We start from the raw sequence: 22,866 nt of genomic DNA on the forward strand, positions 1-22,866 counted from the left end.
TAAACATGGACCAAGACCCCCACACCGTCCCCCTGATTTGTTGCTTTTCTATCTCACAGTTACCAATACGCTAAGATAAAATCCTGGCTACAACTCTGATAGATAAAAAAAATGACGCACCTCCTCCATTTTGGTAAGCGAGGTAGGGGAACCTCCAGACGTTGCCCAGCCCGACGGCGTACCCGACACACGACAGGATGAAGTCCAGCTTGTTGGACCAGTTCCCGCGTTCCTTGTTCTCATCTCCGTCATCTTCCACCGCCACCGAACCGTTCTCGAACTTGTAGTTACCGTCCTGGTGGCAAAGATAGATCTGATGTTAGTACAATTTCATTTCACACACATGTCTGACTCTATTCTACGTAAAAATTAGACTGTAACTGTACAGGCTTAAGTACCGCACACACATTCTCCTATGCAGGGACATCCAACAGCAAAACCACCTGTATGGATGTACTCTGCTTTCTCAACCGTCACTCTGTTACTGTGGATGCCCCCCCCCAAAAAAAACCCAGCTGTCAGCCAATCAGAGAATAGGCCTTTCAGTTTTCAAAAGGGGTCTCCCAAATTTAAGGGTAAGCTCATTAATATTTATAAACATGGCGGTCCAGAACTAAGGGTGATGGTTGAGAAAGCAGGGTACATCCAGACAGATGGTTTCTCTGTTGGATGTCCCTGTGTAGGAGGATGGAAACACAATCATTCCCCAAGTCTACTATTACTCTGACTGATAGCTCTTTACTCTGATACTCTTTCTGTTAAAAAATCATTTCCATCACCCTTCTCACAATACTACCTTGGAAATTCCCACTCAAACCATGATAGATACAAAGGCCTCTCCATAAAAACACATAAAACTAACACTAAGTAAGCATCACAATTACAAAAGTTTCCTCAAATAACATCAAGGCAAACCCTCACTAAAAGTTTAATCACTGCAGTAACCGAACCTCAAGGACACCGAAACTGTCGTAAATGCAAAAAGATGGCAAAATCAATGATCCTCGTGGGTTCTATCGATTTCTGGGATGTCTCTGTAAAGAGGAACAATGAAAGGATTGATCCGATGATTCAGACACCCATCTCATCGGCAATACTGCTGCGTAGGCATCCCGCTCAAGAATAGAACAATCAATCTGGCCGATTATCTCCCAGTTACAGAAAGAGTTCGCCAAAAAGTTACGACCAAACTTTCGGCAGGCACCAAGTATCAGATCATTCTTAACTTTTATGGCATTACCGTATATTCTCGAATAAAGTACGCACTTTTTAAATTTTTCAATACTGGAAAGGTGCTACAAGTTGTTGCCAAAGTCTGGGTGCGTACTTTATTTGAGGTTATTGCATGGATGAATGGTAAAAGAGCCTAAAATAAAGCCAGTTGTAGCTACACTTCCAGGAAGGTTTCAAAACATACACATTGGAGTTGTCTTGGTGTTGTCTTACCAAAGAATTGTCTAAACATAATTTACATAAGACTGGCATTTGCATACAATCCTTTTGAGTTAGTGACTTTGACAGTTGTACAACTGGTTTTCCCAGTTAGATGTACTAGCTGACTTCTTCCGCCAGTTCATTCTCAGTGATTTTTACAAGTTGCAGTTAGGCAATCCACAAGTTTAAAGAGACAATGACAGTGTAAGCCCAGGTTATTTCATGCAAAATAACCCGTGGAAAACATCATAAATTTGAATTTAACCAGTTCAAGGTCTGTCCAAAATTGGTGGAGAAGGGGTGCGTACTTGAGTTTTTCTATTTTACTTTTCAGTCCCACAGATCTGTCTCAGACTTGCCCCAAATCATGGGTGCGTACTTTAATTGGGGTGCGTACTTTATTCGAGAATATACGGTATTACACGATCCGATGTTAAGGCATGTGACAAGGGTATCGTCAAAGCATGATAAAAGAACCTTGCATTTGAGACTGAATGAATGTCTAAAACTGATTGATTTATGGATGTTGTAAACCAAAGCAGTATTTTTCAGCATCGACAAATTCTATTGAGCAATGGAGAACAAGCCAATCAGAAAAAATGTTACTAAAATGTTACTAAAACAGGCACAAAGTTCAACAACTACAGTGAGCAACTCTGTTACATCCTAGCACCTACCATAGTAAGTTTTTAAAATCTTTTTAAAACACATTTGTGAGCAATCACAGTACAGTCTACCTTAGAAATATGTTTGATTTGAAAAGAGTTACATTTAAATTGTTTATAATTGCCCCCAAACCTCCTCAAACATACTTATTTTGCTTTAGACTGATAATCTTCTTCAAGAGACATCTATGAGCAAGAATGAGTACTGCAAAATGCCAGTGTTGACATCATCATTCCAACATTAATCATAGGTGACATTTTAAGGGGACAAACAGGATTGGTGACCTTTGGGAATGTATGGCCGTGGCTGACCTGACCCGACCTCTGAACTTTTAAATTACAGCAGTACAGGTCTAATTTCACACACAGAAAGGCATCGACTGTGTGTGTGAATAAAATACATGTACAGTAGCTATTTGAAGAGAAGTCTGTATCTCGCAGAAACCATACAAAAACTCTGAGTCTCCCCATTTACTTTCAGTTTTGTATAATATCCTTACTAACGAAAGTATCCAATAAACTGGCTTTGTAGAATAATAAATAACATTCATCATCGTCATCATTTTCGCCGCATATAAGTTTTGGTTAATACTGAACTTAAGTGTTCTGTTGAAATCAATTCATCTACTGCAAAAAGGTGGTTCAAATTTCTAACCGTTGGAGGGGATCATATTTCATATTCTGCCTGGTCCATCTTAAGCATAACCATGTCATCTTGAAGAAGATTAACTTTTAGGTTGATTTCTTAGCGACGGAATTTTTCTCCTGAATCCATCTCAAATCCATATTTGAAATGTCAAACCCAGCCAGGTGGACAGTATCAAATTCAACCAGGTAATTATTTTGAGGGCAGCCAAGTCATCTTCAAGAAAATTGACTGGACCTCTTTTGATGATAACATTTCCTCCTAAATCTAACTCCAATCAATGTAAGTTTCAAGTTCCTATTCCTGACAGTTTCATTTAGACAGGTTCAAAATCTCATTGCGAATTCCTTCTTTTTTTGACAGAATTCCACCCTAATTCTTCCTAAGATTGATGTTTTCAACTTCTATCCTACTATCAGTTACTAACACAGTCTAAAATTGCACCTGGTATGTGTCTTTAACTTTTGGAGAATATTTCTGCCATCTTGCAAGCAAATTACTATTACTAGCATTAGAAGGGGTTAGTTCTCTCTTGTTTGACAGAATTCCACCTCAATTCTACCTCAAATTGATGTCTTCAATTCCTAACCCAGTATTAGTAACTAACTCAGCTTACAATCTTACCTGGTGTGTAATTTCAATTCAAGGGCATTTATTTCTGCCACTTTGCAGAAAATCGACCATTGCAGAGGCCAAGTTCTTAACAACCGGATCCCACCTTAACTGAACCTCTCAATATCTACCAGACACCAGTCTACTGGCTTCTTCCTGCTGTAATTTCACACAAAGAACCTTTTTCCGCTGATGGCTCGCCGCGTAGCCTTGAAGCATTGCCCAATCTATACTTATGGCCCAATCTTGGCCGGAGAAATTGGAACGAACGACTCTACAGTGGACAGCTTTCCCCCTAATATGCTGGTATTAATGCAGCGCCACAGTTTATATGCTAAGCCCAGTAATTTCGGAGAGAGAATAAGTGGGAGTCGCGATACATCGGATTGACATCAGGCAACTTTATGTCTGCTATATAGTCAAAATGGGGGAGTGATGGGGGGATGTTAAGGCCAGAGAAATTACTTTAGGAAAATCCCCGATTTAACGTCGGCTGCGACATTATCACCAGCCTCGGGCTTCGCAAATTTTATAGCCTGTCGACGGCAATCTTTACCGAGAGGATTGAGTGTAAGATGATTGGAAAAAGTTAGCATAAAGATATAGGCCAAACTCTGAAACCTTTCCTAATGACATGGTTTTAATGAGAACGTCTACCATTATACAATAATGATAGAAGCAAGTAACAGGCCTTAACTCTCTACTAGCTCTACTAGACATTTCATCAGCTTGGACAAAGTACAAATATTGGACACCGAACCGGATTACTTTGCGAGGGGGGTAAAGGAGGCCATCTACATTAGAGCACATCAGCCGACACTCAACAGGGACAGGGGCAGGGGCCGACATCACCTGCCAGGCATTTATGATTCGTTACTCGAATCACGTGTTTCTAAGTCATGTGTTATATACGTACATCATACATGTACTCCTGCTTGACTTGAGCATCATACAAGGACATACACATGCTCCACTAGGCCGAAAATGCATCGTACCCACAGCGGCGGCGCCCAATTGCGCGAGCAAAAACGAACATGACATCTGCCTAGAGCTAATCTCGCCAATTTGTCTTCACTGTCTTCTCTTGAGGGGATTTTGTGACATTGACAAGGTTTAACAAGACTTGACAACGGATTTTATACCCATTTTTTTAATAGCTTTCCTGGCTTAGAACTTCATTTATAAATCGTTATATGCAGTCTGAATTGAATGATATTCGCATGTACTTATTACACTGACAATGAATTTCATGCCAACATTCTTTTTTTGGTCTTTTTCAATCTTCATCTGACCTTTTGGCTTGAAACTTCACTCATTTGATTTAATAGGAAAAAATACCGTCTAAAACACTAAATGGTATTTCTATCTGTTTACTTCTTCATACATTCAAAATTGCAGGAATAAAAAAGAATAGTTTCCCATGATAGGATGACAAGTTAATAAAGACGATATTATCAGCACACGTGTGATTGAGCATTCAAAATATTGGCTCACTCTATCAAGGCACCGATTTCTTTAGCAATTTCATGTGCAGGGCTCGAAATACCACTTGCATATGCAGGTTAGTGCAGGTAAAAATAGAGCTGTGCAGGTATTTCTGGTGTCTACCTGCACCTAATCTGCACTGGACCATGTGTAAGTAGGGCGAAATAGCCAAATATTGTATTTCATTGTGTATTGTTTGCTATCATGTTGTAAGGACTAGAGTTAGTTTGCTGGTTGTGTCTGTGCCACAACGCTGAGGTGTGAATCGCGATTTGCATCGGCTGGAAAGTAAGACTTGTGTTATTCCCCAGATGTTAGCGTATTTCACACAGAACTCATAAGAACCATTATCATGTCGTCCATGTGTTATTGTAATTCACACTGAAGCCATAGAACTCGTTAGCAGGTAGACATTAGTTCTTCAACCCTTTCATCTCTAAAAACAACAAAGACATCAAAAGGTTTCTTCACTGTTATGATATGTATGGTAAAGGTACTTAATGGAGTGAACCCGAGACACTCGTCTCGCAGCCAAGTGTCAGAAAAAGGTGAATAAATTCAAGGCTTTTTGCTCAGACAGTTCAGTTGATCCATGGTTCCGTCCAAGTTAGGCTGTCTTGAGAGCGGAGCCTTTGTGTGAGCAGAGAATGCCCTGTGTCCGTGTGGTCATTTCCCTCTAGTGTCGAACTCTTGTAGCAGATTCCCAAAAAGAACCGGGAGTTACCATCTTTACCCCACTTACATCTGGCGACGAGGATGGGATCTGCTGTTATTCAACATCTTAGCAAGAGACGCACGGAGGGAACAGCCACCAGGACCGGGGCCTAGAGGAGGACGGTGAGCGCTGAGAGAGAGAGAGAGACCGCACGGCGACCGACACCGACCGGCCAACGACGAGACCGAGGTATGTGGATCTGTTGTGGGGAGGGGGCTAGAGAGCACACACATGCACCGTTAGTTTGACCGCCTGTAGTTATCCTTGTGTTGTTGTTGATGTTGTTAGTGTTGTGAAGTGTTAGGGTGGAGGCAGAAGGTTGTTTTAGAATTAGTTGAACGAGGAGGATAGCTCGTGGGTATATATAGTTAATCATGGAAGAAGGAGCACAGGCAGCCGCTAGCGTCATGTATGTGCCGTATGAAAGAAAGTGGCCGAAGTTTTCGGGGTCGCCGACAGGGCAGGTTGTAGAAGAATTTTTAGAAGAGATGGACAGCGCGTTCACCCTTCACAGTACGCCAGAGGCACAGAGGGCAGGTATGATTTATAGGAACTTAGAGGGGCAGGCGAAGAGGGTGATCGCTGTATTGTCGGATGATGACAGGAAGAATTTAGAGAAGGTTAAGGAAGCACTCCAGACAGCCTACGGTGACACAGCCCCAGTGTCGGTGATAATGGGCAGATTCTATGCCAGAGACCAAGGTACCGAAGAACCGATCAATAGGTATGCACTTAGCCTACAGGAAATACTAAAACGGGCAGAGAGGAGGAGGGGAGGTAGGTTAGTGGATGAGGACGCGGTGCTCAGAGACAGGTTTCTGGATGGGCTGGGCGACCGTGACCTGGAGAGGCAGCTCCGGCAGTACCTCAGGTCTGCCGACCCGGCCAATCCCCGTACATTTAGCGACATTAGGGAGGAGGCCCTGCAGCTGAGTGGGGAGTGGAGCAGTCGAGGGGCCGGGGCGCGCCAGAACATGGTCGCCCAAAGTCAAGAGCAGTCAGCCTTAGTGTCCGAGATTGTCAAGCTGAGGGAAGAAACGGGGCGCACAATTGAAGCCCTGCGCAAGGAGCTCCATGCAGTTCAGCTAGGGCGGGGGTACCCCGGATTTGATAACCGCGGGGAAAGAAACGGGCTCCAGACCAATAGCTATGGACAGGGATTTAACAGGGGATGGGACGACCAGGGCCGTCCAATCTGTTACGGGTGTAACGAGCCCGGTCACTTCCAAAGGGACTGTCCTAGCGGTGGGGTACGAGTGTGTCATAGGTGTAAGGAGCCGGGGCACATAAAGAAGGACTGCCCCAGAGGCGTTCCAAATAGCTATAACAGGCCAAACTTCAGCATGCAGACTCCCCCAAACTAGATAGGCCCGCGGCTGAGGGACCAGGCTTGCGGGAAGGGTTGTCGTCAACATGCGTGTCCCAGAATTCGAATAGTAGTAGCAATAGGAGTAGTGATGATCTAATGGCTAGGACAATTGGGAGATGCGACATAGTAGATGTAGATTTTGAAGGCGTTTCTGTCCCTTGTCTTATGGACACGGGTTCGCAAGTGACCACGTTGACTTACAATTTTTTCAAAACACATTTCGGGGACAGGGGGGAACGGTTGAAAGACGCGTCCAGCTGGCTGAAGTTGACAGGCGCGAACGGGCTGCCAATCAAATTCGTGGGATATTGTGAATTAGACGTGACATTCAGGGGACGGACGCTACCAAAGCGTGGTATAATTGTTGTTGAGGATGGGTGTGGGACCGCTCCGGGGATTCTCGGTATGAATGTAATTAGTGAATATCACAGTGACAGTGTAGGGCAGTCAACTAATACTGATACATGTAGTAAAGCCTGGCAGAAAGCCATACGTTCCGCACGTAGACAAGCTAATTTTGCTAGGGAGGATGGTAGAGTAGGGTATGCCAGAGCGTCAGGTCGTCGACAGATCATTGTTCCGGCGGGCCACGAGATGGTAGTGTATGGTAGAGCCCGTCCGAGTCCCGACAATAAGCCGTACCAAGTTCTCGTGGAACTGCCGGACGCAGGTTGTCTGCCGGCTCCGATCCTTGTGGCTAGATGTTACGCTGAGGTACGCGGAGGGCGAGTCCCTATTCGTCTTGCCAATGTAGGTAGGCAGGACGTGCATATAAGTCAGAAGGCTCGACTAGGTGTTCTGTACTTGGCAGAATTGCAGACTCAGGGTACCGTAGAATTAGAGGCTACAGGGGAGCAGGAGGTTAGAGTGAATTTTATACAATGTAACGTTAGTGTGAATACTGAGGATGTAAATGAAGTGCCTCCCCAACCGCATAGAGTCAAGACAGATGATCCTGACAGTCAGGATGTGTATTCAAAGTTAGATTTAGACGGGGCGGAGCTAACACCTGAGCAGGAAGCCAAATTAGAAGCATTGTTAGAGAGACACGCAGATGTGTTTTCCTCACACAAACAAGACTTTGGATACACAGAAACAATCAAACACAAGATCCCGACAGGTGACGCCCAGCCTATTCGACAACCGTATCGTACCATCCCTCCATGTCTCTATAAGGAAGTAAAACAACACGTACAAGATATGCTAGATCAAGATGTGATAAGAGAAAGTTGCAGTCCCTGGGCTTCCCCAGTAGTTTTAGTCAGGAAGAAAGACGGAGATTTGAGGTTTTGCGTTGATTACAGACGGCTAAATGCCAAGACCCATCATGATGCCTTCCCCCTGCCCAGGATAGAAGAGTCATTATCGGCTCTGCAGGGGGCGGCCATGTTTTCTACCCTGGACTTGGCCAGTGGCTACTGGCAAGTCGCGGTTGATGAAGCTGACAGAGAAAAGACAGCTTTTTCAACACAATTTGGATTGTTTGAGTTTAACAGGCTCCCGTTCGGGTTGTCAGGGGCACCTGCAACTTTTCAACGTCTGATGCAACGTTGTTTGGGGGATCAGAATCTGGAGACACTTCTTATATACTTAGATGATATTATTGTATTTTCGTCCGACTTCGACGACCATTTGGCTAGATTAGACTTAGTATTCACACGTCTCCGTGCACATGGCCTCAAGTTGCGCCCAGATAAGTGTCACCTATTCAAAAGACGGGTTAAGTATCTGGGACATGTAGTTTCCGAACAGGGGGTGGCAACTGACCCAGAAAAGTGTGCGGCCCTAAGAGATTGTCCGGTTCCTAAGACGGCAAAACAAGTTAAGTCCTTCCTAGGGTTCTGCTCATACTACCGTAGGTTTGTTAAAGATTTTGCGAAGATAGCACACCCCTTGCAGAAATTAACAGTAGGTCAGCCAAAGAAGGGTAGAAGACAGGTAACACCTCCGTTCGAATGGTCGGCGGAGTGTCAAGAGGCCTTTGACACCTTGAGAAAACAGCTGATGAGCGCTGATGTATTAGCATATCCTGACTTCACACTTCCATTCACCTTGTACGTAGATGCAAGCCATGATGGGCTAGGTGCTGTCTTGTCACAGGAGCAGAAGGGTATAGAGAAGGTGATAGCGTATGCTAGTAGGGGTCTGAGGCCTACTGAGCGTAAGATGGACAACTATAGTTCCTTTAAGCTAGAGTTGTTAGGGCTCAAGTGGGCTGTAACAGACAAATTCAAAGACTATCTGTATGGGGCCAAGTGCACAGTGTACACAGATAACAATCCCCTAGCACACCTGGGCACAGCACAACTCGGGGCAGTGGAACAGAGATGGGCGGCTAGGCTGGCGAACTTCGACTTAGAGATAAAGTATCGGCCGGGGAAGGCAAATGTGAACGCTGACGTTCTCTCGCGTTTGCCAAGGGAAGTAGTGGCCGCTGTTTGTGAAAATTATGTTGTCCCTCCTAGTGAACCCTTGTCCGTCAAGATATGTCAGGTCGTAGGTGCTAGTCTCTTTGATCCTATGCCGACACTCCCAGGGAGCTCTCAGCATGACCTGTCACAGCAACAGAGGGATGACCCGATAATTGATAGAGTCATACATTATGTAAATAGAGGTAGGAAGCCAGATTGCAGGGAGCGTGCAGGGGAGGAGAGAGATGTAGTTAGAATCCTTGGCCAGTGGGAGAGATTAGAGTTGAAGGAAGGTGTCCTGTATAGGCGGGCGGTGAATCATAAGACCGACCAGGGTGTTAGACAATTAGTTCTTCCCGCTGCGCTTAGGAGAGAAGTATTTTCTCAGGTCCACTCCCGGGCAGGGCACCTAGGGGTGCCACGTGTCTTAGATCTTCTACGTCAGAGATTCTATTGGCCAGGTATGGAGGGCGACGTAAGTGCCTGGATTCAGTCCTGTGAGAGGTGTTGTTTACGCAAGACGCGCCCTCCCAATAATAAGTCGCCCTTAGTTAGTATCTCAACAAAGGCACCTTTAGAGCTAGTGGCTGTAGATTATCTTAAGGTTGAGGAAGCCACGAGCGGCCATCAATATATTCTAGTCATCACAGACCACTTCACCAAGTTCACGGTGGCTGTGCCAACCAAGGACCAGTTAGCAGTTACGACAGCTAAGGCTCTATGGTCTAAGTTCATAATGCCGTATGGTTTCCCGAGGAGATTACATTCAGACCAGGGTGCGACTTTCTTGTCACAAACCATCCAGAGTCTTTGTGAGTTGTATGGGGCAGCACAAAGCCGGACAACTCCGTATCATCCGTCAGGAAATGGTCAGTGTGAGAGATTCAACAGAACGCTCTTAAATATGTTAGGCACCTTAACGACAGAACAGAAGCGCAGGTGGCCTGATTACCTTCCCGAACTCGTGCACTCGTACAATAATACCGCACACTCGACAACCGGTTATTCACCATATTACTTGCTGTTTGGCAGACAAGCCCGTCTCCCAATAGATCTGACTCTAGGTATAGATAGTGTAGAGGACTCCGAAACGGAGGAGGTGACTCCTGATGAATGGGTGAATCAACACCACAAGAGGTATCAATATGCGTACGAGCTAGCGGCTAAGAATGCAGAAACTGCAAAGGCAGGGCAGAGGCGGTTGCATGACCGCACAGCTAAAACGGCCCCCTTGTTGCCAGGCGAAAGAGTTCTGGTGAGGAACAAGAGGATAAGGGGTCCGTGTAAACTTAAGGATCAGTGGGAGACAATTCCTCACATTGTGGAGTCTAAGCCGAACGCTGACCTCCCTGTATATGTTGTCACGCCAGAGAGGGGAGGGGGGCGAAGTAGAACTTTGCATAGGGACATGTTAACGCCTTGCATGTTTGATCCACGCCCGAGAAGCGCCAGGCGGCCACGTGCCGGACAAAGGGAAGTCGAGGGGCGTGATGAGGTAGAAGTAGAAGAAGCCATAGAGAGAAACAATGAGGGGAGTGAGGAGGACGGGGAGCCGTCCATTGTTCTCGTGCAGCCCCCGGCAGCACCTCCTGTAGAGGAAGAGGAAGCCAGGTATCCCGTGAGAGAAAACAGAGGGGTTCCGCCTGTTCGGTACGCTGATGTGCAGCGTTCCCGCCAGGTTCTTGAAAGTATGCGTCCAAATATTTGTGAGGGGCGTAATGAGCGCCGAAGGCGCGAGACGAGCGCCGCAGGCGCTCGCATTCTGGGGGGGTCCAGGGGCATGCTCCCCCGGGAAAATTTGGATTTTCAAACCCTCTAGAACACAATTTCCTGCAATTTGAGAGGATAATCACGCACTTGAGATTGGATGTCGGTTGCCTCTTTTACTCCCATTTTTAGTTATCGACGACCACCCTCTTCATCAAAATACGTTATATTAAAAAACAAACTATAAGCACACCTGCAGGGAATCAGCCTTCCGTGATCTGGCCCGGGTATTATTTGTCCAGACATGTCTATATGAACATTTTGGATTTTTGACGCTTCAAAACAGGACTCTAGCCAGTTCGTCAGCCCATGGAAAAATTCTGCCAATTTTTTTCCGTCATTGAAAAAAAAATGTCTACCTCGTGCGATCGATGTTGCGCCCTCCCGCATCAAATAGTTTTCCGAGACGATAAAATAACGGCGCCATCACACTTTGTGTTTTTTTTCTATTTTGCCCGATGATTTTACTCAAATTTTTCGAATCGGTGGGGTTTTACAAGGCCTTGCCGTCATTTTCCACGAGCGTGCGTTTGTTTCCTGCGACCTCAGGTAACCCCGTTTTCGGCGTGAAATCTTTGGCTTGATTTCTTTTTGAATAGATCAAGAACGTTATACATTACTCGAAGGAGGACGATCTGCTGCCTCTTTGGCAGTGATCAGTGCCGGTGTAGCCTTGAAGCAGTAGCCAGAAAGACGTCCCAACGTGCTGGGCGCTGCGATCGACGGTCCGTAAGGGGAGGGGGGCGTACCGCGCCATGTGCCACGGAGGCGCCAACGCTAGTGCACAGCCGACTCGATCGACGCTTGACAACAATATTGCGGCCCCTTTTCTGCCACAAATTTTGTCTTTTTGAAAGAAGGAGAAATTTTGTAAATAAGAAATAAAGTGTATAGTTTTGGATTCTTCACTTATTTACCGCGCACCGTTTTTTTTTTAACTTGGATAAATGGGGAAACTTTAATAGTAAATTGTTAGCAGCTAGGGAAGAAACTCCAGACGACACGGGCGGCTACCAACGTCACGTGCGCTAATACTCGGTAACTTTTGTTTTGTTTTTCCCGATGACCAATGACAGAGTGTAACATTACATTTATCAAACGCTGATTGGTTATCAAGATGATTGGATTTGGACCTGGTGGCTAATCTAGACTGATTGGCGCTAGCGGCCTGTTGTCAAAGATACCGACTGCCAATCAACTGCCCACAGCGTGAGAACTTTTGTTGAGATGTGCAGCACTCGCGCAGAACAGTTTGTTCGTTCAATACTAGTATTACCCACAAATCTTTAACAAATATGTGAAAATGAGGACAAGTAAATATCAGAATATAAAATCTGCATAAGATTTCTTCGAGTGTTAAAGAACGCTGACTGTCAGATGTATTTCACTGACTACAAAAAATTACATTGCGCAACGGACGGCTCAGACTGGCTCGTGGCAGGGTGTGTCGGACATGGGTCCGCTAGTTGTAAAATGTGCCGCGCTCCGCCCTATGCCCAGACTACTGGGATGACCGGAAAGTGAAGAATTTGAAGTATAAATTGTAAAGGTAGGATTCCTTCGTATAAAGACAGATTTTTTAAAAGATTCCAGATACATTTTGTACACTGGTGGTACAGGTCAGCCTTTCCTTCAGATTTTTTTATGGACGCATTCAGCCGAGCCGAGTGCGTCTTTCCAGAAAAAAATGCGTCCAAAGACGTAAAGACGTATGCCTGGCGGGAACGCTGCTGATGTGTTTAAACAGCGTGCCAGCAATCTTTTCCAAAGCGCATGTAGATCGCTTAGAAAGAATGATACAACAAAATGAGTTTTGAAGTAATGTAATGTAAATGTATTTTCGGACTTTTGAAGTGGGCAGCCATCTTAGGGAAAATAGTTAGCCGGGGGGAGGCAAGTAGTGCGTTTTGCTTGGAAAGCCATACTTCGGCGTTGGGCTCCGGCCCTTCGGTAAGTCGCACTGCTCGTAGATTAGACAAGGTGATTGCCCCTTCCCAAATTAGTATCTTGTTAAGTTATGTAGCGATTATATTTCCAGTTAGTTGCGGTAGTATGATTAGTATTCATAGAGTTGAAGGAGTTCCTGGTCAGGGAGAGTTTATAGTCTGGTTTGTGTTGACGTCACAACAGTTTTTTCGTCGGAGTGTCTCAGTGAAGTTGGTAGGAGTATTTTGTGCGAATATCTGATAGTTATGGCGGTCAGGCTAGGTGTGTGTGTTTGTGTGTTCTCTTCCCCTATTCCTGCACAGGTTCACGAAGGACGTCGACGTTTGGCTGGAGAGGTTAACTACCGCCAGGCCATCCGACCCTACTTGGACGCCGTGTCGCAGTCGCCACCTTAACGGGGACTCCCGCAGCGTACACATCGTCGTCGGGAAACCTTCCACTGGAGGCCGGCGAGATGGAAAGCACCTGGGGAGAGACTGTGTGCAGACGTCTGTGCGCCTTGCAACAACACGGGAGGAGGGAGAGACACCGCGAAGAAACACCGACCTGGGAGGGACCGGACCGGTGGAAGCGGGTGGAAACTGGGAGAGAAGAGAGGAGAATATGAACACCACGACTGACTGAAGGGTGGAAAGCAACTCAAGATTTTGAACTCTGAATTATGATGAACTCTGTGACCACGTTCCGTATTGTCAATGTATTATGTTTCTATATTCTTTGTAGTATTTCTTTACCATTGTTTGACTATCCAGTTGTTTGATCTGGAGTTTAAATATGGAAGTGTTTTTTTTATCAGTATGCACATGTCTGCCTCGCCGGGGACGGCTCGATTAAAAATTCATGGGCGGGGATGTAAGTGGGGTAAAGATGGTAACTCCCGGTTCTTTTTGGGAATCTGCTACAAGAGTTCGACACTAGAGGGAAATGACCACACGGACACAGGGCATTCTCTGCTCACACAAAGGCTCCGCTCTCAAGACAGCCTAACTTGGACGGAACCATGGATCAACTGAACTGTCTGAGCAAAAAGCCTTGAATTTATTCATCTTTTTCTGACACTTGGCTGCGAGACGAGTGTCTCGGGTTCACTCCATTAAGTACCTTTACCATACATATCATAACAGTGAAGAAACCTTTTGATGTCTTTGTTGTTTTTAGAGATGAAAGGGTTGAAGAACTAATGTCTACCTGCTAACGAGTTCTATGGCTTCAGTGTGAATTACAATAACACATGGACGACATGATAATGGTTCTTATGAGTTCTGTGTGAAATACGCTAACATCTGGGGAATAACACAAGTCTTACTTTCCAGCCGATGCAAATCGCGATTCACACCTCAGCGTTGTGGCACAGACACAACCAGCAAACTAACTCTAGTCCTTACAACATGATAGCAAACAATACACAATGAAATACAATATTTGGCTATTTCGCCCTACTTACACATGTACTGGGTTTCATACATAATTGTCTTATGATGTAGGTGTATATGGATTGCTATTAGCTGCATTGACTGTTACCACCTACTTGTATTAGTAGAATAAATGGCTATGGTTCCTCAACAATTTTAGTATGATCCATACTTCCTAAATTCAGAGTGGAGCATGTAAAATTTGTTTGGTGCAGGTAATCTTCAATGTTAACGCTAGTTCACCTTTACCCGGGGGTAACCTATATTCGTTGTTTTTAAAAACAGGACAATCGGGGATATCAAGTTGAGGGACGGTGTAATATTCTGGAAATAGCTGCAAGCAATAATTTGAAAATGTCGCAGTTTGAAACTACGGTCCGCTGACTTGATATCCCTGAATACCAATTAAAAGAACAACGGATATAGGTTACCTGGCGGATAAAGGTGAGCTAGCGTTACCTGCACCAATGCAGAAAAAAGCATTTCGAGCCCTGATGTGGAAATCATGATGACTGGTCTGTCAGTCAAAATGGTGACAGAAATTACCTCATAACAAGAATGGATGGCACAATGTGCCTAGAAATGGGGTAATTGCTCTATTTTTCATGTTATTGTATTGGCAATGCTGCTTGGCTAATCTGAAAAGAGTACAGTCATTTGTTCTACATTTTGGACATATCTATGTGATTCTCACAAGTTGGGTAACTGCTATTTGGCATATTCTTGCAAATTTGGCAGTTTTTACCTGATTTGGTAGGATTAATGTCATCTGGAGGAAATAAAGGTAACATTCAGAAAACATATTAGATCAGATAAAATCTAGCTAATCAATCTTGATCCTGAATAGTACGTCAGCGCTTCAAATGATTGTACATATTCTTATTTGCTTTAACACCAACACCGATCATAACACCGAAGAAGAGATACATGTCAGAGCAAGAAGAGGGAAAAGACAACACCTAAAAAAAGACAGGCTGTTGTAAATTTTTGGTTGTGGTGGGAAAGATGTCTGATAGCTCAGGAATGAATCCACTTTCATGTATGATGTTAACATCAGTGACTACGTAATCTGTTTGGTAGAGGGTGAAACCTTGAAATAAGTCAGTGTGAGCGATTGACACGATTTCCACACGTTCCAGGAGTATGGGACCCTCAGGGCAGTTTGGTAAAGGGTAAAACACCCCAGAACCTTGAAATAAGTCAGTGTGACTGTGAGCGATCGACACGATTTCCTGCGTTCTCGGAGTATGCGACCCTCCGGGCACCCTTATCTCAGGGCTGCACGACTGGCTCGAAATGTTTATGATTTAAACGATTAAGTCACAAATCTTGTTCCTGGTACAGATTAGAACTGCAATCGCCTGCTTTACAGCCAAATGAACAGAAATCAAGTCAAATCAGCCTCTTCACAAGACAAGAATTTGAAGTTGAGAATTCAAAGTGGTTGAAAGAGTCGCCCGCACTTTCTGAGAAGCAACTTGGCAGCAGGTGGTAGAGACAACTTATCAAGTGTCTTGATCAATGTAAGTATGAAACCACCATGAAAATTCATTGTCCCAGAATTTTGATACTTCAGGTGCCTGCATCTGTTCATAAGCCCTAATGTTCTGTTTTCTATTTTTTTGCTACCTCCACAATTTTCATCAAAACTTATGTTGCACATTTTGATCCCTTGTTGATGTAATTTTGTGTTTACCAACGATGAATATCAAATCAACAAACACAATATTCGGCTCCATCTTGTGGGACCCGCGCCCCTCCCCGTGGTGGCAGCAGATAAACGGCAAACCTGCCGTTTAATTATCTTCCGCAGATCTAATCACAACCCGTGTTTACCTCCCATCTGGAGTTCTGAGTGAGATCACAGCTACAAAATTAACCTGCCGCTTTCACGGCTCCACATGCAAGAGCTCAAGGCCAAACTAGGGGTAGCTACCTACAAAATAGTTTTTTCTTGTTTGACCGGTCCAGAAAAAATGGACCTGAAAAAAAATCAGTGGACCAGATTTTGGACTAGTAGAAATTATACCGATAGGTGTTCATGTGTTGTGAGGCTTACACATCAAAGAAAATAGCAACAGCGAAGCAGAGGGGTGTTGTTTGTCATTTTTACCAAATTTCAACAGTCAAAGTGAAACTTGGTCTAAAACAGAGACAAATACTGTAGACAGAACGTGCTAGGCTTCTCTAAGTCTAACTGCCTCATGTGGGAGCCTCTGTGTCTAAGTCTAAGCTCCCAAACAATGAGTGGGATGGAAAGAATTTAAAGCTCGAGACAGTTCTGGGCCTAATCCACTACTTTAACTACTAGACTATACCCTTGCTCACATCCTGTGCTCACTGAAGCTCGACACCTCGATGTGACAACAAAATTAATTTCCAGCGCGCCGCTAATCCCTAAAGTTCCTCCATCATTGTGCCAGTAGAGGGCTCGAGGCTCCGTGAAAAGCGGTAAATCCTTCAGTTGCCACCTCTTCGTGATAGATCAATTGAGACTGACAGAAACTTGGCGGCAGTAGTGAATCATACAGTATGGAGAGTCGTTGTGATTGTTCATCAAAACATCTCCAACTGGGACCTGCTAGAAGCTAATGAAAAGGCCAATTGGCCTGGCTGTAGTGCTGGCAAGGAACGATATGATGATGATCAAAATATTGACATATGGGTTCCAGCTAATGCAGTTTAGTGTATCAAGTAATCCAGGGCTCCAGACTAACTTTTTGACCTAGGAGCATGGCGCTCCTAACTCCTAAAACTTAGGAGCGCCAGCAAAAAGTTAGGAGCACCACTATGAAAGGTTGGGAGCACAAGCAAACGTTTGAAGCCATACAAAATATTACTCCAATAATCAATGTTTTTGACTAGAGGTGGCTATGGCTTAAAGAATTAATTAGGGGTGTTATATATTATATATAGTTACCCAGTAACCAAACAAGAAACAAGAGAATACATGAGATCACTTTCAAGTAATATAACACTGATTCCTTACAATATATGATTTTTATAATGTTTCATAAGTTAATACACACAATCAGGAAGAGTAAATTAACCTTACTGCTAAAGGTGAAACTTGACTGTTACATATACAACAACAAACTAAAGAAGTCTACAAGAAAATCTGCAAACCAACAGAGGAGAAAGTGTAGCCAGGACTGTCAGGTACATCTTGTATTTCTTTTGTATCTCTTCTACTTTGTTAAGAACATAGCTGAAAATAGATGCACTGGAAAATTAGAGGTTTACTTGTAGCCTGTAACATCAGTGTTAACTTATATAGAAAAATCTGTGTACAAACAATTCATATTTTCAGTTGAAAAAATGTAGCAGAAAAGATGTGTTCGAAGGGCAAATCAATCGAACTTTTCCCAACAAACAACATCTACTTATCAGTCTTTTGAAAATAAAGACTGCAACAAAAGTAATATATGAAGGAACCGTGAAAAAATCGCGACCTCCGTTCAACATTTTCTACGATTTCAGTGCCGACACAGCCCCCCTCCCCAGTTTGGCATCGTCGCATTAGCTGTTGTTTTTCCCGCATTCCACCGACAAACAAGCAAAAAAAACCTCCAAAAGAATCCTATACATGTACTTATCACCAAGGACTTTAGGCATTCGATGAGTTTTCGTCAAAGTTACACGCTTTTGAAGCTTTCCTGCGTGATTTTTCCCGCGATCACAGCGGGGATATCAGATATTCCACCAATAATGGCGGCCGGGCGAGCTACATCACGCCGAAATGGCCAATGGGGTGCGACTCTCGCGATTCGCGAGATGTGAGTTACTGCGAGACTTGCGCGAGACTTGAGTTAGAATCAAAATGGCGGCTCGGTGAAGGGCCGAAATCGGCGAATTTTGAACTTTGAGCGAAGTTTTCGGGGGAAAATAAGGGCGTTGCTCATTTTTTTTATTGGCGCGCCGTGCGACCATCATTTAAAGAATAGGCGCATTATTAAAATTACGGTCGCATTGCGACCAAATCTAGTCGCAGTCACGAGCCCTGTAATCACACTTTTATTTGGGACCATCCCAACAATTAGACGAGAATTACACTTATTTTCAGCTAGCAAAATGGTGCCTTGCTAGTATTTAATTGTAGTAGTATTTAATCTGGCACGGAACGCTATGATGAATTGTAGTAGTAATTGGCTTGTTGAGCAATAAAACATACAATTTTGTTAATTGTGTACTTAGATTCTATGTCAGATCAAATGTGAAAAACATTGATATGACCCCCAAATTGACAAAATCAAAGTACATGAAGTCTAAACAAATGAAGTGCCCCCATAGGTAGCCTTAGAGCTTTTCACATGTCCACACCATGACAGGGCCAAGACCCCTCTGCTCAGTAAAATTTCTATGTAAAACCCCCACCCCAAAACCCCCATGGTCAGCCTCAGAAGGCCATAACCTTGGCCATGATCAAGTGATAGAACGCGAGGTTACGTAACATGAATGTTTGGCATTTCGCCGTACATCAGAGAAAAGCCACAGTAATTAATCAGGCTTTAGAGTTCAGTGTGTGACAGCGTTTGGAAAATGAGGAATGATTCAAACTTACAACCCCTGATTGTGGACTACTAAATTTTGCAGAAGAAAAAGGACCACAGAAAGTCAGATATGCCAAGAGAGAAGTAGAGTTCAATAGGTAACTAGGTTTCATACAATATTTGAAAGGTAAAAGAGAAAGCAGGAAATTGTAAGCAGCAAAACTGTGGGGAAGAAAAGAAGGAAACTGAACTTAATCATTCTTGACACTCAACAACCTTAAGCAATTTTGTTTTTGTTCAACAAATAAGAGGAAATATACTTTTTCCTAATCTCCGATGAAGCAGACGATGAGAGGGAACATCTTAACACTCTCTAACTTGTCTGGCTAAAAAAAACACACACAAAAATGACAAAAGAAAAAAGAGCCACCGGTACCAGAAACTGTTCCTATCTCCCCCTCATGATCACAGTACACCTACATGTATCTGCTTGGTCCTGGAGATTGCTACTGTTTACCTCCAGTAATCCCCTTTGACAAGCCAGCCCAGATGCTGCTAGGATACCCCTGCTCGCCACATACAGCTGCTCTACACAGAATGACAGTCATGTAGGGTATGAAACCCTGGGGACCTTCCGCCCCCTAAATATGCACAGGACAATCCCCATCCAAAAAAGGCTGCGCTAAATATTCTGGGAACACTCGGTGGAATCACACAAGGATATCGCGTTGTGCCCCCCTCTCAACACGTGGTCGGAAAGCGGGAGTGATCGATACTATCAATTACCCTCGCGAACATCAATCAGAGGGAGTTGTCAGCGGCTTCCATTGTGGTTGGGTTTTCCTGAACTTGATAGGTTTTGAGGTTTAACTGCGAGCTGTTTTTGCCGATAAGCCTATCAATGTAGTTTAACCTCTGCTTCATACTAGAGGTGATAATCTCAGCCCCGATCGCAGAACTGGAAAACTACCGAATAAAGAGGCTCTTTTTTACACAGCCATTGCTTTAGTCACACCAATGTTTCGGTGACCGTCTGTCACCTTCTTCAGGGCAATTCTGACTGGTTCACATTGTACATTGTGAATAAAGCAATGGTTGTGTAAAAAGAGTTTTTATTCAGTGACGTACCAAAATGACAAAACTTTTCACGGCTTTTGAACTACGGTTGCAGTTTTTGTGCTTGGAGTTAGCAAGTAAAAGTACGAAGTACCAACAATAGATGCCATGGTCTAGCTGGGCCATTGCATGTGTTGGCAAAGTCCTTCTCTTTCTATATTTGGCAGCTTCTTGAATGTGCTTGAGGCATTATTGCCCTTTTATAGGTATGCACATGTCAATTACTACAAAAAGAATTTAAATGTAGTTTAAACTTGAGCTTAAAGCTCATGCACAGAACTTGCAAGAACACTGAACAGGAAGGAATTAGGGTCCCCTCATTTTGCTACGTACTCTTGTGAAAAAGAGTAGGGAATTTCCTGGTATATTGTAATACACTCTACAGTTCCCTTGTTGCAATCACAAGGAGAAAAGCTCCTAAGATCTCTATAGTAAGATAAGATTAAGAAAATTCCATTTCTTCTCCCGTAAAGAGAGGAATTACTCTGGATGTAGCTCCAGAGATTGCTGCAGATTGCTGAAGATGTGGCTGGATGGGGCTTACCCATCTTCAGCTTCCTGTTGCCCCAATGACCACTGGGCCCAGAGGAGGATTGAGCAAGTCTAAATTCTAGCCAATTCTACAGAAACCAAGCGACTGCCTTGCTGTAGCCTTTCACCCCACATGTACATGTATCATGTTCCCCCTGAATACCTCTGACACAGGGTCGGGTTATTAATGCTCATAAACCCCTCTCCATCATCACATCAGTCACTTCTGCCCTGCACCCGACAAAAACACTTCTCAACAATTTGCTTGGCGGCTGATTCCGTGTCAAGCCTAGACCAAATTAGTGCATTACTGGACTTACAATGGCACAGGGAAATGACAATGCTTTCTATAAATTCTAAGAAAGTACTTTTTGCAAAAGCAAGGTGTCTTTCACTGTTACAATTTCCAAACAGATTTGCAGTCTTTCAGTTTTTTGGAAAGAGGCACAAAATGCTACAAAAAGAAAAGAAAAGCCAAACATATACATCTGCTTGGAGTTTATCAATAACAAACGAAGTGGAAACAGTTTTTGTATTCTCTTCTGCCCTCCCCTTTCTTTCACTAACAAATGACCGATGTGTGGCTGTATATTTTACTGAAGAGTTGACCCTAGTCCTTGAGAGCCCAGTGGGCTGTGTCTAATGGTCTCACACTCACACCTGCGTCCCTCTAGAATCATCTGCTGTATTACTGGAGCAACAGTCAACCGTCAATAAATAAACCATGCAGAAATTGGGGGGGGGGGGGTATTTGTATTGATGAAATGGTGTTGTGTTTGTTGTGTTTGTTGTGTTGATGAAATGGTATTGTGGAAGTTGTATTTGTTGTGTTGATGATGGAAGTTGTGTTTGTATTTGTATTGCTGAAATGGTATTATGGAAGTTGTGTTTGTATTTGTTTTTATGTAATGGTTTAACTGTCGCCAAATGTAATGCACCAGCTTTGGAGTTAAGACACAATTGCAGGTCATCTGTTGTCAAAAGATGTACCAGAAATGGGGAGACATCTGAATTTGCTTAGATGATCTGTTATTGCTTTGGAGCTGCATTGATGAAATGGTTAACTTTGCCCCATGCAGCACACATTGTCATCACCATCTTTTGTAGTCTGTGTAACGCCAGCTCCACTATCCGGAGCTTGTAGCCTCCTCCCCGCGCGGCAATGTAGGATGGGCCTAAGAAGCGCGATTAAATCAGGCTACATCTTTTGGTTCTGCATCGACATCATGAAACGTCATACAGTTACAGACTGTCTTCAGTTCCTTTCACTATGCCTCTTGCAAGCTCCCTTAGCTATTGGAGTTTTCTTGCTCATCTTTGGAATCTTGTGACAATAAATGATCTAGTAGGCTATTGGATTCACACAGAACCAAAATCTGTGCATGTTTGAGTCCATGCATTTTTAGAAATCATTACTCATGTGGTTTGCTGAAAAGGGCACTACTGCATTTGATGGTAGCAATGATCATGGGAACTCTAAGAGCTAATTAGAATAGATTTTCATTGAATTAGATTTTACTGAAACACCCTTGACAGAGGCAGCTGGAGATCAGCAATCAGACCTATAAAGCGACATCCCACAATGTCTAACCCTTGCAAGACAGGGAACAACAGACACTAAACCAGATAGTGAGTGAGTGACTGCTGTGGCTAGGAGGCTGTAGCCAAAATATTTCTGATCAGATCTTTTAAATGTTACTCACTATCCAATGTCAGATTAAACAGAAAGTTTGATACTAAAGTAAAGAAGAGCTTCTGACAACAGCAATAGAGAGCTTCTTCTGAAATTGCAGATAACAAGCATGCGAATTCCCGGAGATTATATAAGTATTAGCAAGAATGACGGGGAGAATACTGTTCTTTGACAGAGGCTTGTACTTTCCAAGCACCTCTGCCTATATATTTGTTTGTTCTCTTCAGTCCTCTGCTTTGTTGTAATTTTGGTAAATATTGTAATTTTGGGCAATAATATTGCATTTGACATCCTCCTCCACAATCTACAAGTCAAACAGTGATGAAATTATGGCCCAGAAGGCGCAAGGGAAGGCCTGTTTCAGCAGACCTAGCCTTAATTAAGCCCACAGGGAACAAAACTGTCACTCAAGACAGTTTTGAGTTCAAAGACCTTGAATTCTTACTGTATTGCCAGTTAGACTTTGAGGCATACATTTTGAACATGCTTCCACTTGCTTTTGGCTCCAAAGTTAAGCACATTATGTAATGACACTTCATTTCATCCCTATACTGTTGCAATTTGTCTGTCTGC

At 43.8% G+C, this 22,866-nt stretch overlaps 1 protein-coding gene across 5 annotated transcripts in view; it reads right to left on the reverse strand.

Annotated features, from left to right (window-relative positions):
- LOC118428253 (sodium- and chloride-dependent glycine transporter 2-like) overlaps window positions 1-22,866 on the reverse strand; it is a 70,391-nt gene that overhangs the window by 33,301 nt on the left and 14,224 nt on the right. For all 5 annotated transcript variants that reach the window (XR_004832630.1, XM_035838260.1, XM_035838259.1 and 2 more), the window contains exon 3: window positions 121-295. Coding sequence is in view for 4 of the 5 variants with exons in the window: in XM_035838260.1 (XP_035694153.1) it covers window positions 121-295 (175 nt within the window). In the remaining variant the exon portion in view is untranslated. The remainder of the gene's footprint in view (window positions 1-120; window positions 296-22,866) is intronic.

Source organism: Branchiostoma floridae, chromosome 12, assembly GCF_000003815.2.
Source record: "Branchiostoma floridae strain S238N-H82 chromosome 12, Bfl_VNyyK, whole genome shotgun sequence".
In the NCBI taxonomy this organism is placed as follows: Eukaryota; Metazoa; Chordata; class Leptocardii; order Amphioxiformes; family Branchiostomatidae; genus Branchiostoma; species Branchiostoma floridae.